We start from the raw sequence: 23135 nt of genomic DNA, 5'->3' as shown, positions 1-23135 counted from the left end.
AGACTCTTTGCTTAGCCTAGCTCAGCTCGAACCTGGGGGGCTTGTGTATTGGGCAGAGGCTCGGTCAATGGTTTATCCCGAGAATAGCTTGGTCCTCAGTGTGGGCTGGCGAGTGGTCAGCTCGGCTATTGAGCCTGGGCGGAGATTATGGGTTTTGACCTAATTGAAGGAGTTCGTCGAAAACGAACACAATGTGGCTGCCCTACATAGGGGTGGGACTTGTTGTGAGTATGTGCTTATAAATAATTGTGTATGCTTGTTTGTTGCATGTGGGTTACATATAAAGTATTTTGATAGATGCTAATAATAACCCTAAAAGATAAGGGTGTGCACTTATAACAAAATGTTGAATAATTTATGTCCATGTCAAGTGGGTTTTCTGTTATTATTTTATGTGCTTAGTTATATTTTCAGTTAGGATTTATTCCCTTGAGCACGTGTTGTTGCAAAGGTGGTTATAAAAGAGGAATGCATCTCCAGTAAAGGTACGCTTTCTAAGACACTTGACCTAAATCTTACTTTGGATGAACCCTTACTTACTTGATCGTCGGAGTGTAATAACAGGTAGGGCGTCCTCTGTCACAACGGAGCCATATTCTAGTACGATCAGGAGATGTGATTCTGACTACCTAACAACCACCGATACAAATGAAGATATTTCATAATACATAAATGAATAAGATGTAAAAATATTTCATAATATATAAATGAGTAAGATGTAAAAATATTTTATAATATATAAATTAGTGCAAGTCTTATTTTAGCGTATTGTTTTATAAGATTGAGTTAAATTTTTTTTAAGTATATTACACTTTTTTTTAATAAAAAATCTTAATAAATATAAATAAAAAGTAATTATTTTATCCTTTTAAATTTTTTGAAATGTAATAAGTATATATATATATATATATATATATATATATATATATTATGATGAGTGTAAAGGGAAGTTGCTAACCCTCTCAACAGTAAAAGCATACACCTTGTATCTTAATAAATTAATATTTTATTTATTTTTATTATTTTTTAATTTAAAAATATTAATATATTATTATAAACCGTGTCAAATGTATATTTTTTACTCTCTTTAAGTATCAACAAAACTTTTTTCTAAAGACAATGCATGTAAAAGTTTTTTTCATTCATTGTTAATTATTGAAAATAACTGTCGTAATATTTTAAGTAATTTTTTTCTTAAATACCCCTATGGGTGAAACCAAAATAAATCTTCGAGACTAGTCATTAGAATTCAAAATTATTATATAAATTAAAATAAGTTTTTTTCAAGTAGCCCTAGTATTCATGAATATGGAGTCAAATATACTCCAATCAACAACAAATTAGTTTTATAAATCAGTAGAATTCAAGATCATGTAAATAATTTCATATAAGTTGATTATAAAATAAAATAAATTCATCATAGATTACTAGACCATGTAATTTTTTATTTTTTTTATGGGAAACCACATAAATATTTTTTGAAATTTTTTTGAAAGAAAAAGTAAAATATTTGGTCGGAAACAATTGTTACCAAAATACTTGTGCTGTGTATCGGAAATGACTATTTCATTGTTTGTTTAGTGGTAAGGGAGAGTTTGGCACAAACTACCACCATGAAGAGCATGGTGACGCCATTGATGAGGGTCTCACCCTTTCGTCACCAGAATGGCCATAATACCCTTCCCTTATTCTCTCTCGCACGCTACCCTTCCTCACCAAACTTCTCTTTCTCCCCTCTCTCTCTCAGTCTTTCCATGGCCGCTTCATCCCAATCCTCTTCTCCGGTACCTCTCTATTGTCCTTCTTTCATGTCTTTTCTTCCACCCAATTGAACCATGCTTGGTTTGCACGCTTCAAAATTTAACCTTTGCATCACATGACTGGAATTTGGATTTTTTTGTGTGTGTTTAATTGGGTGATTGAATTTCTGCCATATCTCAATGATATGAAGTGTTTGTTCATTATGTGATGATCACTGTTCATGAATATGTAATAATAGTGTGCTTTTGATGGTTTAAAAATCAGGCTGTGTCGCGTGGTGATGCTAACATGGACAAAGATGGTGTATTTCAATTGATTCAAGCACATCAGGTATTTCATATTGGTTCAGTTGAATTCAGTTTGTTGCGTGTGAACTCGGAAGTGGTTGAAATAGAATGAATATTTATGGGTCTGATTGGTTGTGTTAATTTTATTGGGGTTGTTTTGTTATGATAGGAAAAAGCTGCTAGACTTCCACCGGTTGAGGAAATTCGAACTGTCCTTGATCGTAGCGTTCGCGGAATGCTCTCTACATTCTCTAAGGTTTATGTCCTTAAGAAATCTGATTGTTAAAAAGGATAGCTTTTAATGGAAAAAATGCCGAAAGTATCTTTGAGCATTACCAATACTCAAAGTCTTTTAATTGGAGAGAGGACATTTTGCCTTTCTAGAAGTTGTTTCTAAAAGACTAAGGGGTCTACGACCTTTCCCACCCAAGTAACATTAACAGAATTCAAGTTTGGCAGAGAAATGAAATTCAAATCTTGCTGCCTTCTGAGTTCTGTCTTCATATATTTGACATGAAATTTTATTCGTGTTTATTGGCAAATGACTTAAACTTCTGATTTTTAACAAGCAGAAGTTCGATGGCTATCCATCAGGGTCTATGGTTGACTTTGCATGTGACGCAAATGGATATCCTATATTAGCAGTGAGCGACCTGGCAGTTCATTCCAAGGTTTTTCCTTTTTCTTTTCTTCCTCCGAAACTTTCCTATTGTTAGAAAATGATAAATATAAATAGTTTAAAGATTGAAATTGCTTCTGGTTGTGAACTGACTTCAAAAGAAATAGAATTTGATGTCAAATGCGATTTTGTGAACTAGCTTGTATATAGCCATTCAGTACATTGTGCTGAATTTGGCATGTAAAATACCACAAGTTCAATTTGAAATCCTATTTTTCATGTCCTCAACCAGCACATGGTCTTGTTAACTATTATTACTCATGAGAACATCTTTTGCAACCAACACCTACCCAGTTAAAAGCTTGCTTCCATTGCTAAAGAGTGTTTTTGCGCAGGACCTAACTGCCAATTCTAAATGTTCATTACTTGTGGCTAGAGATCCTGAAGATAGGACTGATTTAGTGATTACTTTACACGGTGATGCTATCACTGTAAGTTGTGATCTTCTGTTTATTTCCTTGTTATACATGATTTCTTTGTGTTTTCGTTTCCATTCACTTTGCATATTGGATTATATAGTTATTATACTACAAAACCGTTATTTGAAGGCTTTGCAGATTAAATGCAGTGTGGAAATTTTTTTTCAGGTACCTGAAAAGGATAAAGAAGCTGTTCGAGCTGCATATTTGGCGAGACATCCCAATGCATTTTGGGTAAATTTGTTCATTGCTCCCTCTGTAATTTGTACCTTTCCCTTCTTATCGTTTTTGAATTAACAACTTTGAAGCCTTCCAATATTGAAGGTTGACTTTGGAGACTTCCAATTCTTGCGCATTGAACCGAAAGTTGTACGATTTGTGTCAGGTGTTGCCACAGCTTTGTTAGGATCAGGAGGTTTGTTAACCATACCATTCTTGTTCGTTTCATTTGCTGTTAATGCTATCTTGCAAGGTTCCTTATATTTTGGATGAATGAGTTCGGAGCGGAAGGAAAGGTAGGATTAACTTTTCACATTAGTAAAGTTTTACCTATTTATTTTTTTAAAAACTAAAGGATTTAATAAAGGTTATTGTGTAAACTTCTTGTCATCTTAGTAAAGTTGAAAGCAGTTTATTGGAATAATAGTTAGTTGTCAGAATAATGGAGTTTAATTATATTAGATATGCTGGGCAGTTAAAGTGTTAGGGGTATTGAGTTAGTCTATGCAGGAGGATAGGGTAGAAGAGAGAATGCTTGAATGATTTTTAATTATGGTTGATGCCAATAAGGTAAGAGTGGTTGGCAGGCAATAGAAGAGGTTTTATGGTTAGATTTGTGAGTGTTTGGAAATCATGATGTTGGGAGAAAACTCTTCTAACATGATCTCTAAAATGAGTAATATTCATTCTTGATTCAATTCAAATTGTATTGTGATCTTAACCTACTGATATTTGAGAGTGGTTTCATCGTTATTTTCTCACTTTAGAGACACTTTTCCTTGGATGAGTCTCTCTCTCTCTCTCTGCATCATATGGGATGGCACAAACCATGTCTTTCTAGTAGGTTTCTTCAAATGGAAACATTACTGGTTATGTGGTTTTTGGATAGCTTTCATTTTCATTGCAAGGAATGTGTGCTAAATCATTACATTTTGTGGTAAATTTTGTTTCTTTAATATCTACGTAACTGTCTTGATCATAATGCCATGCCATCAAAATTGAATGCTTTCTCTGGACCATAAGTTAATTTCACGCATTCTCTATATTATCCTTACATTATGCTTTTTTTTCAGAGTTTACTGGAGATGAGTATAAATCTGCAAAAGTTGACCCCATAGCTCAATTTTCCAAGCCAGTGACGGTAGTGATCTCTAGCTGACCATCATGTTACACATCTGCAATGACTTTCAGAAGTCAGTCAGTTTTTGTTCTAATATAAGTTGTGTTTCTAACAGTCTCATATGAACAAAGATCATGCTGACGATAACAAAGTGATTGTGCAGCATTGGACTTCAGTTCCAGTATGACATCTTGACCATTCTAGAGTATACAATATAGATAATAAAAGAGGCTCTTTATTTCAATTGCTAATATCGTGTAAAATTACTTTGTTAAACCACTGTGCAATATAATATCTTAGTGTGTGATGTGGGGTGCCATATGGTCAGACATAAGAATCTATGGTCTATAACATAAAACAATATCTTATGTAAACAATATATGGACCCAAATCCTTGTTTTTTGTCTGCGGGAGAGAGGGGCTGATGATGTTTGGCCTTAGTTTAACTGTATTGATCATCATCATCTGCAGGTGGACTTTGCATACCTTCTAGATTTGGATAGTCTTGGTTTCAATGTTAAGGTACTACTTCATTAATTTTTCATTAACATTATTTACCATTCCCTTAGGAGCTATTTATAAAATAGTTTAAAATTCCCTTATAAATTTGACAAATGAAGTCTTCAATAAGTTGGTCCTTTTAATAATAATCTTTTATCCTCACCAACTGTTTTTTAATTTTGTTCGAGTTCGAATCTGTACCTTATTTATTGGAAGAATATTTCTTTTTGTAGGCTGGTTATCAGGATGATACTTTCAAGCTTCGTGTACCTTTCCCTCGACGTGCAGAAGATAGAAAGTGAGACATCATATTTGATATGAACTCCCATCTCCTAAATAAAACGACGTGGCATGTCTTCCTTCATAAGATCAAATATGCTCATCTGTTTTCTAGTTTACTTATGCAATTCTATGCTCATGTAAACTTTGATGAAAATGTTAGCATTACTGTGTTACCAAGGCTTTACTGTTGCGAGTTAATTAATTAAACTTGCTTCTTTTAATCAGACAAATACTACTTTTCGAACTTTTATCATCCTTTTGGGATGGAATTAATCATGGTGATATGGGTTTCTGATAAGGAATTAGGAAGAATAACCTTTCCTGCAGCATGTTGATTTTATTTTCCGGAGAGAAGTGATTCTTTTATTGTTTTTTCTTTTAGGGATGTGAAGACTCTCATTGTTGAGATGCTTCAAGCTGCCAGGCCTAAAGCTGAATGAAGAATCCACAGATCAATGAAGAGGTGCTCATCCAAAATTCATCTAATATCCGTGCTTCAGTCTCCTGGATTCGTCATTTTTCTTTCAGATATTAGTTGACCATGCCTTGCAACTAGATATACCTATGCCAAATAAATACTTGCATACTTATTGCTAATTTTTTTGTCTGCTACTTACCAACTTACGGTTCATGTCTTTGGTAATCCCTAATTGAAGTTGCCTGGTTTTGTGGTCAAAAGAACGTTTTCTGTCTTAAATTGAACTGTAATAAAGCCTGCCAAAATGTAAAAAAAAGTAGTGAATGAGACTCTTAAAAGATGGAGTATTATGACGGTGCTTTCTGTTCTCCTCCCTTTCTGTTTGAAATGCTGCAGCACCTGCCAGACATCCTTCTTGGAAAGAGGAAAAATATTCACATCGAAGAGAAGGAAATGGTTGACTTTCTTTATTTCTTGTATATAAACTGTGTTATTTTCATGAAGAAAAGCACTTCAAAATTCAGATTGTGATGTTTCTCAAGCAAACAAACCCTTCTATATAGGCAAGTGATTTTATGTGAATTTCTTCCAGATGTACTATTGTTATGAATAAACCCTTTTGAGAAACAACAATAATGATTCAGTTTATGGTACATGCATCAGTAAATTGTGAGCTAGATGTTTTGCCATCACCCAAACATTACCTTGATCTAATCACAAGTTCAAAGGAAAAGAACTCTTGGAATGGGAACACGGGGGCTATTGCTGAGAGAATGTTATGTCAGTTTGCTAAACGGCCAAACGGCCAAGGACTAGGCCAACACCATGCCCTCTTTGAGACGTAGCTACTTCTGTAGCTTATAAAGAAAGTACTATTGCGAAGTTTCAGTTGTTACACCTAATGGATTCTAGAACTTGTTTTGAATTAATAGAAAAAGAGTCAAGATTATTAGAAATTGGAAAATAAATAAACTAATAATAAAGTATTGATGATATAATCAATTATGTTTTGGAATATAATCTGTTCCTGGTATGAGGTTACAACACACATAACATATTTATATAAATCACCTTGAAAGTATGAACGTCTATTACAAGTGTGTAAAACAGTAATTAAACATACTATTAACAAATTTTGTTGTTTTAGAAAATATATTGCGTCTTCTTCACCAAGGTAATTCAAACACAACGTTATGTAAGTCTTGTCCTTTCAGACAATATATCATTGTTTGAAAATAAAAATATCATTGCATATAACAATTATTTGATGTTTTGTTTGAAGGAAACATTTTTTAAATCCTAGGCTCTATCAAATGATCTTTCGATAAAATGATAGGACGTTAATGGAATGCGATGTTTAAACATTTTACAACATTTAAAAGTAAAATGATCTGATGAAATAAATACACTTATATATTATTTTATGGTTAAAGATACTTCAATTCTTCTTCTATAAATAACTTACAACGGGAGATATTTGACAAGTGGGCACGACAAAAGCACACTGAGTTGAAACAAGTCCCTTTTATACAGTCTCCCTTTTAAAAGCAACCAAATTGAAAATGGTACCTTCAAAGCTGCAAAGATTCACGTTTTTGCAAGCTGTCTACGGTGTTAACAAGTCAAAATTTTATATTCATATGATTTTTATCAAGTGTTTTTCTCTTACTAATCTTGTATATTCACTATTTTCTTTTCAATGACAAAAGGTCAATTTTTCTTGGCAAGTGACAAAAGATAAGCTACAATTTATCCAAGTTTCATATATAGGGAAGAACTTGGGTGACAGATTTGTTGTCCCATTGTAGCTGAAAACAAAAGCCGACCAAAGACCAAAAGGGAAAATATTTGCTTCCCTTTGTTTCTTTGTTTCTTTCATGATCAATTTCTGGCACCATTTGTTTCTTATTCTTCTTTGTTAATTGATGAAAGAAATAGTAGAAAGTGTAAAGGAAATGTTTCACGTGTTACAACTACCTCACTCGCAAATGTTGTGAATCCCACAGGTACATAGGCTTCACCACGTTCTGCAGTAGGCCCTATTAGATTTTGTGTATTGAAATGAGATTTAATTGAATAAGCAGTGAACATATATTATAGATTTAAATGATGAAAATGAGCATTTGCAGTAGTGTTTAGATAGCCAGAAGAAAATGAGTGAGATAGCATGGTGGTACTGCTACAAGTAGATGATGCTTAATTTGGCATCATCCTACCATGCCCAATGATGGATATGCCTAAGGCTTACAATCCTATCTATCTATCTTTCTATAACTTTCCAGCTTCTGACGCTCAAAATCTTAATCATTCATAACAACATCCCAAAGGTACATCGTCGTAATGTTATGTCGGCAAACTAAAATTGTGGGGCATACCATCGTATGTATAAATGAGAAACGGGTTTGCCAAAAGATCATCCAATCTCCAAGCTACCCATTTTCATCAATTGTTTGAAAAATAACAAACCATGAAGAGGGTTCCTTAAGGAAGGCAAACATCACAAAATTTGGATCAAGTGAGAGGGAGAGAGAAGAAGAATGATAGAAGGTGAGAAAAATAATTTTCTTAATTAATTGAAATGGATCGGATCGGATCTTACTCGTTTACAAAAAGAAAAACATGAGGGGGCAACACATACATGCCACACAAATATAAAAAAACTTGAATCATCATCATCATCATCATCATCTTCGTCATCTTCTTCAATGGAAACACTATCTCCAAAACATTTAATGCTTAAAAGGGCTTTCTTTTTCTTCCCCCTCTAGTTATTCCACCATCATTCAGAATCACTCTCCATGGTTCCCATGGCCTTCAACCCTCTTGGTCTCTGCATCCAAAAGAGAGAACGTGTAAGGAACATAAACAAGTTTCAGATTTCAGATCCAGTCACAAAAAAGGAATAGGAATAGGGTAAAAACCAACAACCCCACAACACACAATGACACAACCACCAACCACGTACCTTCTTGTTACTTTTCTTCTCCCTAACTTCATATCTCTCTTGGCACATATCAGTCAACCACGCCCCAGGACTCACCAACTGTAACCCAACACCAACAGTAACAAACACAGGATAAGGTGGTGAGGATGAAGATCAACCCAACCAAATAACAAAATACCCTTTTCTTCAGAGAGAATAACTTACAAGTAAGCTTCTTTGGATGAGTTTTGCCCTCTTTTTGGGTCGCTGAGGAAGCTTGCAACCCTTCATGGCCAGAAAATCTTCCTCTTTCTCCTTGCTTGAAAGAGTGATGTAAAGCTTTGGCCACACTAGGGCTCGTTCCTCGCCGTTGTTACCATCGCCGGCCACTTTGCTGCTCTCCTCCGCCGAACCCCTCGTTGTGTAGTACCGGTCCTCCTTCTCCGGCGACGCCGATTTCCTTGTCTCGCCGACCGATGACCGGAGAATCGCCCCGTCGGAATTCCTGCACCCAAATTTTCGGTCAAAATTCACCAAAAAATGGAGAAAATAGGAAATTTCAGACATTTTCGCAGAAATAACAGATCCAATGTAATCTTATTCTGATAAAGAAAAAGCAAATTAAAAACGATTACACCCATAAAGTACACGCTTAATCCATCTGGGTATGGTAAAAAACCTTGATTTCACATAAAAAAAAAAACTTCTTCTGGTAATGAATTAACCGTAAATGAAAAAAAAAATTGTCCCTTGGCTGCTTCTCATCACCCTCTGAGAGAATTTTCAGCAACCCAAAATGGAAAATACCAATACAGTCCATCAACCAAAACCTCATTTTCTTCTGAAAACCAAACAAAATGAAAGGAAAGCGAAAAAAATTAGAAAGAAAAACGAAGTTTCTTCCTAGATGCTGTGCTTAATTAATCGCTTCTCTTCCTCTACACAAGCAGAGGAGAAACAACATCATTACATTCCACCAACAAAAATCACATCTTCTCTGGGAAACTCAACCAGAGAAAAAAAGGGGTGGAAGAAAATTTGAAGCCAATCCTTAGTTGATGTTTGTTATTGTAAGCACCTCGTGAGGCGATTGGGTTGATGATGATGATGATGATGAGAGGATTCTTTCTCGGCCACAGTGACCCCAGAACGATGATCCAGTGCAGAACCAAGTTTCCGTCTGATTCCACCGTTGAGCCTCGTTGAAATCCGGGGGTCCTTCACCCTCACACATCTCAGCCGCTTCCTGTGTCCCCACTGCAAGAAAAACTCTGGCTCCGAACCCTTGCACCCTTTCTGGTTCCTCTCTTCTGTCTCCATACCTACACCACACAGCACAACAAAACCACTCATCAAGCTTCAGTTTTTCACCATACACCCAAAGGGGGAAAAGTGAGAATGGGGAAACAAAAACCCAATTCTGGTTCAGGGGTGTGTGTGGAGTGTGGTGGACTGTGAAAAACGAGATTCAGACGATGGGTGGAATACCAAACCTGAAGGATTGCCTCCAACCTCAAGATCTGCGTCTCTGAAGAGACAACCCTTTGCAAAAAATATTCTGCCACATGAAACCAAAGAAGGGGTGAGGTGAGAATAAGGAGCGTGTGAAGAGAAGAAAAAACAGGGTTGAATGAGAACAAGAAGGAAAAACTGACAATGATACAAATTGAGGCTGAGAGATTAAGGGTAGGTGTTTTCCTCAGCAAACAAGAGCAAAAAGAGGAAAAAATCACAGATCTTCTTGTCTGTTATTAAATTTGCAAGCTTTTGTTTTCCTTTGCAAACGTTTTGTGTCAATTCTTACTCTTCCTAACAACTCTGTATCTGGCAAAAGTGGCGTCTGAAGCAGTCTCTCTGGGTGGGAGTTGAAATGGGGTTTGAGGGTTATTCTCCTCTTCTCTTCTCTTCTTCTTCTTCTGCTGTTCTCTCTGTAATGGCCATTGTTATTGTGTGGGTTTGTGTATTTATCCTTCTTGTGAAGTGATGGCAAAACTAGAGAGAATCAGAGCCGTTGGATGGGAAGAAAAGGGTTCGGTGATTGATCACAGTTTCGGGGGACCCGCACCCTCAGACTCTTCTTCCCTCTTTTCTCAATAATTGTCAAACATAAAATTAAATTAAATAACATAATAATTTAATGTTTTTGTAATTGTATTCTTATTTATTTATTTATTCATTTGGAGTGGAGAGTAGGAAATCGATGAATGGGGTTGGTAATAGAACGAACCTGCTCCAATTAATGGATTTGGGCTTAGGTTTGGGCTCAGCTTTTGGGCTTAATTAACGTTTTGTCTCCACCTTTTTCTTTCTTTCTATGCATCAATTATCTATAACATTATGTACAATAAACTTTTAATGTATATAAATAATAACTATTTTAAAAAACATATCAACTATAATTTTTTATCAATTGCTATTATAATTTTTTTTATTCGTATTATTAATTTTTAACAACTTATATATAGTCTCGTATAAAAAGTTAACAAACTTAGTATAATTTATAACGGAAAACTTTACATGATTTTCTTAGTTTTTTTTTTATAATTTTTTTTTCTAATGGAATTCTAAACTTTTTTATTGATTCTTTTATAATTATTCATTTAAGAAGTTTTGATTTTTTTTTTTTTAGTTTTCTATAAAAAAAATATAATTTATATCGAAATAACAAGCTAAGAAAAACTACACTTTCATTATGAGAAATTTCTTAAGTCAATAAACATTTTTTAAGAAATTTCTTTTATACAAGCAAGCATATTTAATTTATTTAACGTTTCACTTTCCTTTTACTATAAGCATTAAAATTATTTTTAAATTGTATAAATAACTTATCGAAGTTATTTAAGCTATTTTAACAAAAATCTGTATATGTATCAAAAAATTATATCATGGTTTGAAAGGATAATTATATATAGCAATGATACTTACATGTAGAAAAATATAATTTACATAAATAATAATAATAATTATTATTATTATACATTTTTTCTCATAACTAACTTGAAAAATAGGAAAGAAAAAATGTTTATTATTTATAGTTAATCATTCTAAAATAAAGAACACATAAAGATAAAAATGAATAATTTTATGATTATGTAAGATATGTATTAAGATTTTTCTACTCCTCTCTTTGTCTATTAATAATTTTTATAAAGAAGTAAAAAATTATTTATATGTTTTTTGAAACTAAACAACCACAACTAACTAACATAATTAAATATATATAATATATTATTGATTCAACTTAACATTGAGTCATCAAACAATTTATTCTTAAAAAAAGATTACATATTAATATTATCCTTAACAAAACAAATTGCGCACAAATGATTCTCTTAACTACCCCAAACCATTCATCATGAATATCCATATAAAACTTATTATTAAAAAAATTACCCAATACCTTCCAAAAATCAAACTTTCAGTTACCCCTAATACTGTGCATGTATTTGTTTTTACAACAATATAGGAAAACTCAAATCTACTAATATTTACAATTACTTCACTGAGAAAAAAAACACAACGACAAATAAAAAACATGTAGGACCTAATAAATTTATACCATTAGAAAAAAATTAATTGTTTAAATCATAAATTAAAAAACTATTAGAATAAAATATATAAAAATATATAAATGAGAGAAGCACACTAAAAATATATGATTGTATTAAAGATAATTATTAAGAATTCAACTTAATCTTATAGATTCATTATAAATTTACTTATAAAGTGTTTGTATTAATATATTTACTTTAGAATATTTTTATCTTTAATCAATTGAAATCTTTAACACATCTTTTTAGAATATTTTTATCTTTAATCAATTGAAATCTTTAACACATCTTTTATGTCGAGATTTATAAATTTGTGTGTGAACTATATATTCATGAGTGATCTAATAACAATCAAATAATTTATGACCTAATAAATTCAACAAATTATAATAGATTATAAATAATTCTGATATTATTTTAAAAATAAACTTAACTAAATCTTCTAAAATCGATAAAGTGTTGTTTAAAATCACTAGGATGTACCGACGTGCCACTAGACAGTGTGGAGAGGTTGAACATCGGGACCTGAACAGTAGAGCTGGGCCACGAGAGGTGGATCCCAGACCACACACCAGTTATCAGAAAGGGAGAAGCCTAGGTCACGAGAGTCCATGCGTGTAGAGTGGATGACGTGTTTAGGCGTAACACAAGTATAGAGCTACTGGAAAGATATGACCTGTGAAGGTCGCATTCCAAGGGTGAGCTGCATGCATGACACGTGAACAACTAGGGCACTCCCAAAGGCGGGTGACCCCAGAGATCAGGTGCACGAGGAGGCACCCAGGTGGTCACCCTCTCCAATTAGGGAACCCACGCGCTAGGTTATCCTAAGAGTGGGTAACGACAGTGTTGGGCCCACCCCATCAAAAAGCCCATTTTGGGTAAAGAGGAAACCCTAGTTTTAGTCTATATAAAGGGAAGTAACAAGCTTGGCAAGGTACACTATTCATTTGCGCCGCTTAACACACACACAGTGACAGTCTTACGTTATACAATTTTGGTGTTTCCTAGCCCTAAGATTGACTTGAGCGTCGGAGTGTAAACGACCTCTAGGGCGCCCTTTGTCTTTGTGTTTTCAGGCATGAAGCACGTGTGAAGCGTAGGGATTTTGGACGTAAGAGTGACGTAGGCGCACGAAGACATATTTGGTCAACCAGCAGGAACATTTGGCACCCATCGTGGGGCACGATACAAAAAACTGTCCCACCAGCAAGAACCAGACAGATCCAGGAGATGAGAAGTATGAGGCAAGGACCTGTTGCACCAAATGAGGGCGAAGGCCTCACCCTGCAACAGGTTATGGAAACGATGCAGGCCCTTCAAGAGGAGGTGGCTGCGTCGAGAGCGAACCAAGAACGCATCCAGGCTGACTTGGAGGCATCGCAAGCAACGAGTGAAGAATTGTGTTGTTCGAATGAGGAACTGCGCAGGGATCTGCAAAATCACACAGGCGAGCGTGAGGAGGAAGATCAAGAACCTGCAATGCCGCCCAGGGAGTTCCCGATGCCGTTCTCGCAAGAAATCATGGATGTCGTAATACCAACCACGCTTGTAAGGCCCAAGGTGACCTTCTCTGGTACAGAGGACCCGAAGGCCCATCTCACGGCTTTCCATACACAGATGATGCTGATTGGGGGCTCCGATGCGGTGAGATGCAAGTTGTTCATGAGCACCCTAGAAGGAACAATGATGGACTGGTTCATCAGCCTCCCTGATGGCTATGTGACGTTGTTCCCATAGCTCACAAAGTTGTTCAGGGCACAATACATCGCGAATCAGGCTCCACCACCCATCTCTTATGATCTCTTCGACATAAGACAATATCAGGGAGAGTCGTTGAAGGAATTCCTCCACCGCTTTGGAGCACAGGTTGTGAGGTTGAACCTCAAGGACGAAAGGATGATGGTGCACACATTCAGGAAGGGCATCGTGCCAGGCCCCTTCAGTGAATCACTTATCAGAAGCCACCATAAGACCTTCGCCGAGATAAGGCGTCGTGCGATGGCTCATATTGTGATAAAAGGAGAAGTTAACGAGAAGCGCACGAGCATGGTTCCCACGCGCCCGCGTGCATCATGTCGACCTCAACCCCTAAGGGTGCATGAGGCGACGACAGAGAAGAAGACCCTCGCAAAGCAGCAACCCTATCAACTAAGGAAGCCTCAAACCAGGGGGCGTGAGAGGGAGAACGTGCCACCAAGGCATGACTTTGTGGTGGAATTGAAGGACCTCATAGTTATTCCCAATGTAGCGGAGAAGTTAAAGGTACCCCCCAAGACCGACAAGAGGCTCGGGCCCAACAAGAACACCTGGTGTGAGTTCCACCAAGCATTCGACCATCTCATATGCAATTGTTTGGCACTGGGACACCAGCTAGACGAGTTGGTGAAGAACGGTTTCCTGAGGGATTACTTGAAAGAAAAGCAGGGGACCGAGGACGTGGCGGTGACAGGGGGTGGCCCGGGGCATGAAGTCCTCGTGCATGGTGAGATTTACACCATCGCAGGAGGTTTTTCGGGAGGAGGTTGTACCGCTTCTCAGCGGAGGAGATACGCACGGGCGGTGATGTTGGTAGAAGTACAAAGGGCCGACGATGCTTTTGATGTCGACCTTGTCTTCACCAAGGCCGACCTTCAGGACGTTGTTCCACACGATAACGACTCGGTGGTGATCTCAGTGGCAACCGCAGGAAGGAGGGTGCACTGCGTACTAGTAGATCAAGGAAGCTCGGCAAACGTAATGTCTGGACGACCTTCAACAAGCTGCAACTCTCCTCTGACATGTTGAGGCCCTATGATGGCTGCCTGTACGATTTTGCGGGAGACCAGGTGGAGGTGTGCGAACACTTAGAGTTGAGGACCACCTTCACGGATGGTACCGCGTACCGTACGGAGAGCACCAGGTACCTTGTCGTCAATGCCTCCTCTGCTTATAACATGCTGTTGGGTAGACATACGCTGAATAGGTTGGGGGTGGTGCCGTCGACAAGACACATGAATATGAAGCTCCCTGACTTGGCGGGAAAGGTGATTACCATCAAGTCAGACCAGAAAGAGGCCAAGAAATGTTACGAGAAGGTCATGGTCACTACAAGACCACCGTACACAGAGGAGGTCGCCCAGCCCGAGGTCAATTGCACCGAAACCGCCTGGACCAAAGCAGAAATTGCTCGCAGAAAGATAGCCCAGGAGAGTAGACATGATCCGTTTAGCGACCCAGGGGAAAGAGAGATTGGAGGGAAGGTTTCCAAGCTTAGCAACACCCCCGACCAAACGACGCAGGATCCGAATGTCAAGGTCCGACCTGTCCACCAGAGGGCGAAGGAACGACACCTAATTGACTTAGAAGGTTTGTTGGTAAAGATGGTCGGGTACAGGTTGAAACCGGACCTCGGGGAGCATGTGTTCGGAATAGAAGCAAGGAAGTTTCTGGGTTTCTTGCTCACTGAGCGTGGTATGAAAACAAACCCAAAAAGGTGTGCACTGACAAGGCGCATGTCTGTCTTGTCTGGATTTGCACCGGTTGGAGGAGGGGGCAGCCTCCCTTACCAAAAGTGTAAAGAGGCGTTCATCAGGCTGAAGGAATACTTAGCCAGCCCTCCAGCCCTGTGCAAACCGCAGCCAAGCATGCAACTTAACTTATATTTAGCGATAATCGATCAGCCGATCAGTTCAGTCCTTGTACAAGAACGAGACCAGTTTCAGAAACTCATGTTTTGTGAGCAAAGGATGGCAAGGGCCCGAGGAAAGATACCAGGTACCAGAAAAGACGGCCCTAGTGGTCCCACGTCAGCCATTCCCCAAGTGGGCTGGTCCTTTCAGAGTGACAGAGGCCCTTGGGGACAAAGCATACAAACTTGAGATGTTGGAAGGAGGCGCGATTCCTCACATATGGAATGCGGTCAACTTCAAGTTTTATTTCAGTTAAGCAAAGACGTTGTACATGGTATTAGAGGACACTGTTTTTCCCTTAATAAGGGTTTTTTTAATGAGGTCACCCAATAAATTTCGATTGAAATATTTTCTCGAGTTGTGTACAATTCAGTTAAGAACTTGTTTTCCTTGCGTTAGAAGTCTCGTGAGCGGAAAGGTAGGTTCGTAGAGAACACCTTCCATTTGAGTGAAAACATCAAGGTTGAACAAAATGGTTCACCAGATAAATCCTCCTCGTCATAGAGCGAAGCCGAGGTAATTTAAGAACTTGTTTTCCTTGCGTTAGAAGTCTTGTGAGCGGAAAGGTAAGTTCGTAGAGAACACCTTCCCTTTGAGTAAGAACGTCAAGGTTGAACAAAATAGTTCATCAGATAAATCCTCCTCGGCGTTGAGCGAAGCCGAGGTCAGTTAAGGGCTTGTTTTCTTTGCGTTAGATGCCTCGTAGAGTGGAGAGGTAGGTTCATAGGAACAAAATAGTTCACAGTTAAACCCCATCTTGCTTTGTACAACGAGGGTAGGGTACCAAAAGGCGCTAGTAGAAGCATCACGGTGCTAGGCACCACGAGTTAGCATTTGAGTAAGATAAAGAGCAGTTTTCAGTCAAATCAAGTTCAAGGGAATAAAAGCAGCTAGATGTCCGAAAAAGTAAATTTGCAGGTGGACAATAAACTGTTCATTGGATAACCAAATACAAGCTAAAAGGGAAGAAGCCTTGAAACGATCTGTCCGTTTACAACACGGTTTGATGTTGCGAAGGGTGAGGTGTCCATCTCGGGGTGCGCACAGGTAACCTGAGCAAGGGCATCCCCGAAACCCGTGTCGTAACCATCAACAACATCCTCGGTCAGCTCAGCCTCGGTTTCTTCGAACCTCTTGGCTTGTTGAAGGAGCTCGACCTCAACATGACCCAAGTGCACTTCTCGATTGATGGACTTTTCTTCGAGTAGTGTCATCTTGGCTTTGGATGCCTCAGTCGCCTCCTCCAACTCGATGACCCGGATTCGCAAGGGCAGGATTTTCGCCTCCAGCCCGACAACCTCTTGGCACTTGTCATGAAGTCGTTTTGAGAGATCCTTTTCAGATTGGCGGAGGCTAGTCAACTCCTGCTTCAGGGCGGCCTCGCGGGTAGCAAACGAACGAGCCAGCAGGGCCGTTTCTTCTTTAGCTTTGGCCTCTATCAGCGCCACCCTCGCCTCAGGCTTAGTTATGAGGGCATTGGATTGGGCAAGAAGAGCCCCAACATTGAGGCCCAACCTTTCCCACACAGCGGTCTCATCGGAGTCCACCGTCATCTCTGGATAGAAGCCTTTGAGGGCATGTTGCAGGACAATAGGTAGATCAGGGGCAGATGGAGCTACGTGGACGCTTGTCCAACCGTCAGTGGAGGAATGGGAAGAGGCAGATGCAAGCGCGAAGAGGTTAGAGGACGAGGGAACGCTTGGTGTCTGGCCTCGGGACGATGCCGGGCGGCCGACAGTGGAGGAATGGGAGCTCGTCACCGTTGTGGGCCTAAGCCTTTTAGAAAACGGCCCCTCGGCAGAGTCCTCACCAGATTCGATCTCCACTACCTTTTCGCAAGGAAATGGAGCGGGAGATGCTTGAGAGGCGAGAGAAACCGCGACTGTAGGAGTGGAGGCAGTAGGAAAGGGCGCGATAGTGGAAAAAGTGAGGGCGTGAGGGCTAGAGGTGCTCGCACCCCCAGACATCCCTCGACGACGAGTCAAGATACCAGCCAGCTTAGCCTGTTTCTCTTCATTTAGCACCATCCCTACGTACAAATTTCAGGATACAAAAGGAATTATTTCCTCGAGGATCCTGGGTTTCTTGAACCCTAAGTCAAGGAAACCCACGCTCGAAGGGACCCCAGAAAAAGGAACGAAGAGAAACAGAGAAAGCTTAAAAATGCAAGGGGTTAAACAGCTCCAGACGATTATCAAGCATCAGAACCAATAGATAAGGGTAATCAACAGTTAAAGTGCGTACCTTTGATCAGGTAGGATGAAGGTTCTGGAAGTTGTAGAGAGAAACGCGAGAGCGCTTGAAGGAGAAGACGAAGAAATTGAGGATGTTTCAGAGAATGATGGAACAGTGATTGGACGTGCGTGTTTTCGAATATTTAACGTAAACAAAGAAGCGTAAGCGACATTAAGCCTTGGTCGTTGATGAAAACACGTGTTCGCAGTTAAGACAGACTCAGAGAAACGTCACTTCGCTGCATTATTCATGTCTTGTCATACAAAGCCACGTAGGTCACCTAGGGCAAGTATTTAGTCTCTTCACTAAACAAGTTACAGCTTGAGACTGGGGGGCTTGTGTACCAACCAGTCCTTGGGCGTCGTTGACCACTAGTGGTGTAGGGGCCACGTAAGCGGGGTCCCACGAGTGGCATGGGCCAGTACCTTGCGAAGCACGTGCGCCAAGGAACCAAAGAGCGGTCAGACATCGGGACCCGAACAGCAGAGCTGGGCCACGAGAGGTGGATCCCAGACCACACACCAGTTATTAGAAAGGCAGAAGCCTAGGTGACGAGAGTCCATGTATGTAAAGTGGATGGACGTTTAGGCGTAACACAAGTATAGAGCCACTGGAAAGATATGACCTGTGAGGGTCGCGTTCCAGGGGTGAGCTGCATGCATGACACGTGAACAACTAGGGCACTCCCAAAGGCGGGTGACCCCAAAGATCAGGTGCACGAGGAGGCACCCAAGTGGTCACACCGTCAGAGGTTGCACTCCAGTTAGGGAACCCACGCACTGGGTTATCCTAAGAGTGGGTAACGACAGTGTTGGGCCCACCCCATCAAAAAGCCCATTTTGGGTAAAGAGGAAACCCTAGTTTCAGTCTATATAAAAGGAAGTAACAAACTTAGCAAGATACGCTATTCATTTGCGCCGCTTAACACACACAGTGATAGTCTTACGTTATAAAGTTTTGGTGTTTCCTAGTCCTAAGATTGACCTGAGCGTCAGAGTGCAAACAGCTTCTAGGGCGCCCTTTATCTTTGTGTTTTCAGGCATAAAGCACGTGTGAAGCGTAGAGATTCTGGACGTGAGAGTGACGTAAGCGTACGAAGACATATTTGGTCAACCGGCAGGAACAATAAAATTGGTACATAAATTAAAGTAACCTATAATAAATATAGATAAGATTTTAAAAACAACTAAATGTGTAGTTTTTAAATATATATATATATATATATATATATATATATATGGTGAGTTATTTTAAATTTATATGAATATTTCAACTATTTTTATTATGATAGCTGGGAAATTCATCCAATTTTAGCTTAAGTTTAAATTGAAACCAAATTGCACATAAAAATCAACATTTCAGTCAAATTATGCCTGATAAAATAATGATAATGTTATTATTAGTTAATTACATAGGTCAATCTAGATTAAAAATTATTATTTCTTTAAGCATATAGTAAGAATTAATTACAGGTCTCAATAATTGTGATTTATAAAAGAGTGATTGCTGCCCATTCTGTTTTGGTATTTCTATTTTGCATATATTGCTTAAAATTTAATATATTATTTGAATAAATATAGGTTGCTTTACAAAAATAAATATTAATTTGATATTTTTATTAATATTAAAATATTTTCTACTTCTATGTTGGTATTTTTCATACTAATTTTTAAAAATCACTTTATAAATTCACATGTGAAATAATTCATTATACGTACACTAATATTGAAAATGTTTAATATGTTAACATTTACTTTTTATTATTTCATTAAAAACTTTTATTAACAATGTTTTTGACTCTTAACACTAAAAAAAAATTCATTAATTAAGAAAGTTTAAGCTACATCGTAAGAGAAAAGATTTTAGTTTCTCGGAAATTTAGAATGGAAAAAAATGTTTGATTTTATATTTGATTTACTTTTAAAACATAATATTCAGGAAAAAAAATCTTCTCAGAATAATTTTGGGTCAAAATTTATAAAAAAAATAATCTAAGTTAAATTAAAATATTTACTAAAAATCCATATTACTTTTATTAAATTATTTAATGTGATAATTATTATTTTTTTTAAATGACAATTATCCTTTTTAATTTTATTTTTTTATGTAAAATACTCTCAATAATACATTTGATCAACCAGAAAAGAAATTAGTTATCATAATAAAATCATATTTGTCAAGATTCATAATTTTCAAAATTTATAATTTTCACCACGGATAATTTTGCAAGATTTGTCACCAAAATTCAAAGTGTTCTTTCTTGTAGTCATGGTTGTTTGTCTTTCAATTATTTAGGAGTGTCAATCTTTGTTGGTGCTTCAAAGTGTCAATTTCTTCAATCTCTTAGCATGATGAGTCAGATTCAGTTGGTCAATACGGTGATTACGGATTTCTAACTTATAGCTTTAATATGTATAAATGACCTATTTCACTTCTTACCAAATTGAGCAGTGGTGTCAAAATTTTATTTGGCCTGGTGATATTCTGAAAAAAGGGCATAGTCACCGTGAGTTGGGATACGATTTGTTTCACTTCTTACCAAGTTGAGCAGTGGTGTCAAAATTTTATTTGGACTAGTGATATTTTGAAAAAGGGCATAGTCACCGTGAGTTGGGATACGATTTGTTCTCCTCTTGAGAATGGAGGTTTGAAGATTATTAATCTTTGAAAATAATGCATATTTTCTTAAGCTTGCTTGGAACTTTGCTTATAACAACACTTGGTCTTTTCTCCTAAAAGCCAGGATTCTTAAATCAAAATACGAGTTTAGAATGGTTTATAGATTTAGCCTGGAATTAAGAAGTTTTATTCTACTATACTTATTATACTTCTTGGACTATTGGTACAGGTACTTTTATTAATTTCTGAAATGATAAATGGTGTTCTACTACTTCTTTAACAAATATTGTAGGGTTATCTGATGGTGCTAGCATTCCGGATACAGTCTCTTAGTTTTGAAGAGGTTGTGATTAGAATACTCCCTTGTCCTTACAACATATGTCTCATTTTTTTAATCATATCATGGTTAGGGAGGAACATGATATTCCTAATTGGATTCTAGACGAGTTTGGTCGTTTCACTCTTAAATCAGCTAGGACTTTTTTCTTGGAACCAGGAGTTCCATGTGGTTGGGATAAATTCATTTGGTCTTCTATTCCGCCTTTCAAAACTCTAGTACTTTGGAAAGTTTTTCATGGGCGGCTTCCTACAGATCAACATATTCAAAATATATGTTCTATGCGTACACTTTGTTAAAAGCATGAGGAATCTATTGAACATTTATTTTTTGATTGTTCTAATGCTTTGCATATTTGGAGTTGGGTTCGTTAGGTTCGACCGATTTTTCTTACTTCTCATTTCTCTAATAAGGATGATCTTCTTTCTTTTATTAAGAGTGATGGTAGTCCTTTGGTTAAATTGATTAAACCTGTTATGATAACTATTTCTATTTGGATGATATGGCGTATGAGGAATTATGCTAGATTTCAGGATAAGATTGAGGTTTCTAGGTCTATTTCGGTAATTAAAGACTTAAATTGTCTAATGGGAAATTCGTCCAAAGCTTCAATGAAGAATGATATGTTCGATTTCGACATGATTAAGTTTTTTGGTATTAATACTCGTAGTGGTAAAGTTCTTTGTCCTCTTCATGTTAGATGACAGTATGAGGGAGTTTATTGGTACTTTCTCTGCGTTTCTTGAAATTCAAACTGCTATTGTTGCTGAGTTTTATGGAGTTATACATTCTATGGAGGAAATTCAATAGATTGGACTTACTAATGTCTGGCTTGAATGTGATTCAACCTTGGTTTGTGTTGCGTGTACTGCTAGGACTAATGTTCCATGCATGTTTCGTAATCGATTGAATACTTGTCTTAATTACTGTGGGGAAATCAGGTTTTGGGTTAATCATATTTTTCATGAAGGAAATGCATGTGTTGATAAGTTGGCTAATTTAGGATTTATTCATAGAAAACCATTTCATTGGTATAATATGCTTCCATCTAGTCTATTATTAAAATTCTTTATGAATAGGTATAGTCTACCTTAGTATCATTTTTGTTAGCATATGGGTTTTGGTCTAGTCCCCTCATATTTTGTATTTTTTTTTTTTCTTTTTTTTAATAATACTTTTTTCATGTGATGGCAGATGATTGTTGTTACTTGAGGTGTCAGCCTAGCTAAGATGTCAAGTTGCATAGTGATGCCTAACATGATAGCTTTTATATAAAAAAAAAAATCATTTTCAAAAAGTTGCCACAAAAGTGGGTGTTTGCTAATATACACTATAAGAAATTTATTAAATAGCAACTAAAATTAGAGACAAAAAATAATTAGTCATTATATTAACTAAATTAGATATTATTTTAGAAACTAAAAAATTATTTGTATCTAATGTGATTTCTATTATTAATAAAACTTTATAAAATGATTTTTAAATTGGTATCTAAACTAGCTACCAGGTTTTTAACTACTAATATTTTATATTCTAAATTGCTCTTAATTAGTGTTGTAGAGTCTAATTTAGAATCTAAAATATTAGTAGCTAAAACCTTGGTAGCTAATGGTTAGATACCAATTTAAAAAATGTTTTATAATTTTTTTATTAATAATAGAAATTAATTTAGATACCAATAATTTTCTTAATCTCTAAAATAATTTTTAATTTAATTCAACAGTAAGTAATTATTTTAGTTTATAAAATATAAAATTAGTTGCAATTTGATGATTTTCTATAAACTAAAATATATACATGTTTATTTGAGTATGTCTGGTTTCTCTAAAAGAAATTAATAATATTATTTTTTTATAAATTATAAATTATTAAAATAAATACATAGCAACACCTATATTTATGTTTAAAAAAGTGCTGCATTAGATAATACTAGAGAACGATTTTGTATATTGCTGGTGTGTAGTATAAATAATTTTTCTATTTTTAGGCAATATTTTAAAATTATTCTCTAAAATAAATAGAGAACAATTTTTTTAGTTTAATTTTTGTATACAACAATTATAAACTTGCGTATAAAAAAATAGTCACAATCTCCATTACATCAAACTCCATT

General features: G+C 36.8%; 3 protein-coding genes across 4 annotated transcripts; 2 read left to right on the top strand and 1 right to left on the bottom strand.

Annotated features, from left to right (window-relative positions):
- Nucleotides 1-1518: 1518 nt before the first annotated feature.
- On the top strand, nt 1519-6039 carry LOC137813941 (glutamyl-tRNA reductase-binding protein, chloroplastic). The gene is made up of 12 exons (XM_068616434.1): nt 1519-1784; nt 2026-2091; nt 2218-2304; nt 2621-2719; nt 3063-3158; nt 3315-3380; nt 3471-3561; nt 4439-4506; nt 4601-4666; nt 4957-5007; nt 5220-5284; nt 5651-6039. The coding sequence occupies exons 1-12, from the start codon at nt 1614-1616 to the stop codon at nt 5706-5708; spliced, it is 984 nt and encodes a 327-aa protein (XP_068472535.1). The 5' UTR covers nt 1519-1613; the 3' UTR covers nt 5709-6039.
- Nucleotides 6040-8229: 2190 nt separating this feature from the next.
- On the bottom strand, nt 8230-10571 carry LOC137813940 (uncharacterized). 2 transcript variants are annotated; one of them, XM_068616432.1, is made up of 6 exons: nt 10265-10571; nt 10103-10167; nt 9688-9931; nt 8835-9114; nt 8652-8729; nt 8230-8516 (listed from the first exon to the last, which is right to left on the bottom strand). In XM_068616432.1, exons 3-6 carry the CDS (start codon nt 9927-9929, stop codon nt 8466-8468), a joined length of 651 nt encoding a protein of 216 aa, XP_068472533.1. In that variant the 5' UTR covers nt 9930-9931; nt 10103-10167; nt 10265-10571; the 3' UTR covers nt 8230-8465. The 2 variants fall into 2 exon arrangements, with proteins under 2 accessions (XP_068472533.1, XP_068472534.1); XM_068616433.1 differs by having other exon boundaries at nt 10414-10556.
- Nucleotides 10572-13393: 2822 nt separating this feature from the next.
- Nucleotides 13394-14947, top strand: LOC137815890 (uncharacterized). Its single transcript, XM_068618997.1, has 2 exons — nt 13394-13807; nt 13901-14947. The coding sequence occupies exons 1-2, from the start codon at nt 13394-13396 to the stop codon at nt 14945-14947; spliced, it is 1461 nt and encodes a 486-aa protein (XP_068475098.1).
- The last annotated feature ends 8188 nt before the right edge of the window (nt 14948-23135 follow it).

Source organism: Phaseolus vulgaris, chromosome 1 (genome assembly GCF_000499845.2).
Source record: "Phaseolus vulgaris cultivar G19833 chromosome 1, P. vulgaris v2.0, whole genome shotgun sequence".
NCBI classification, from domain to species: Eukaryota; Viridiplantae; Streptophyta; class Magnoliopsida; order Fabales; family Fabaceae; genus Phaseolus; species Phaseolus vulgaris.
Note: the sequence above shows the minus strand (reverse complement) of the source record. Positions and strands in the feature narration are given on the sequence as shown.

Bases quoted from the DNA above. Each gene is read 5' to 3' on its own strand.
- LOC137813941 (XM_068616434.1), top strand. From the start codon at position 1,614: ATGAAGAGCATGGTGACGCCATTGATGAGGGTCTCACCCTTTCGTCAC. The intron at 2,305-2,620 runs GTTTATGTCCTT...TTTAACAAGCAG, and splicing joins TGCTCTCTACATTCTCTAAG to AAGTTCGATGGCTATCCATC. The intron at 2,720-3,062 runs GTTTTTCCTTTT...GTTTTTGCGCAG, and splicing joins ACCTGGCAGTTCATTCCAAG to GACCTAACTGCCAATTCTAA.
- LOC137813940 (XM_068616432.1), bottom strand. From the start codon at position 9,929: ATGGAGACAGAAGAGAGGAACCAGAAAGGGTGCAAGGGTTCGGAGCCA. The intron at 9,115-9,687 runs GTGCTTACAATA...ATTTGGGTGCAG, and splicing joins CAACCCAATCGCCTCACGAG to GAATTCCGACGGGGCGATTC. The intron at 8,730-8,834 runs GTAAGTTATTCT...GTTGGGTTACAG, and splicing joins TCATCCAAAGAAGCTTACTT to TTGGTGAGTCCTGGGGCGTG.
- LOC137815890 (XM_068618997.1), top strand. From the start codon at position 13,394: ATGAGAAGTATGAGGCAAGGACCTGTTGCACCAAATGAGGGCGAAGGC. The intron at 13,808-13,900 runs GTGAGATGCAAG...TTGTTCCCATAG, and splicing joins TGATTGGGGGCTCCGATGCG to CTCACAAAGTTGTTCAGGGC.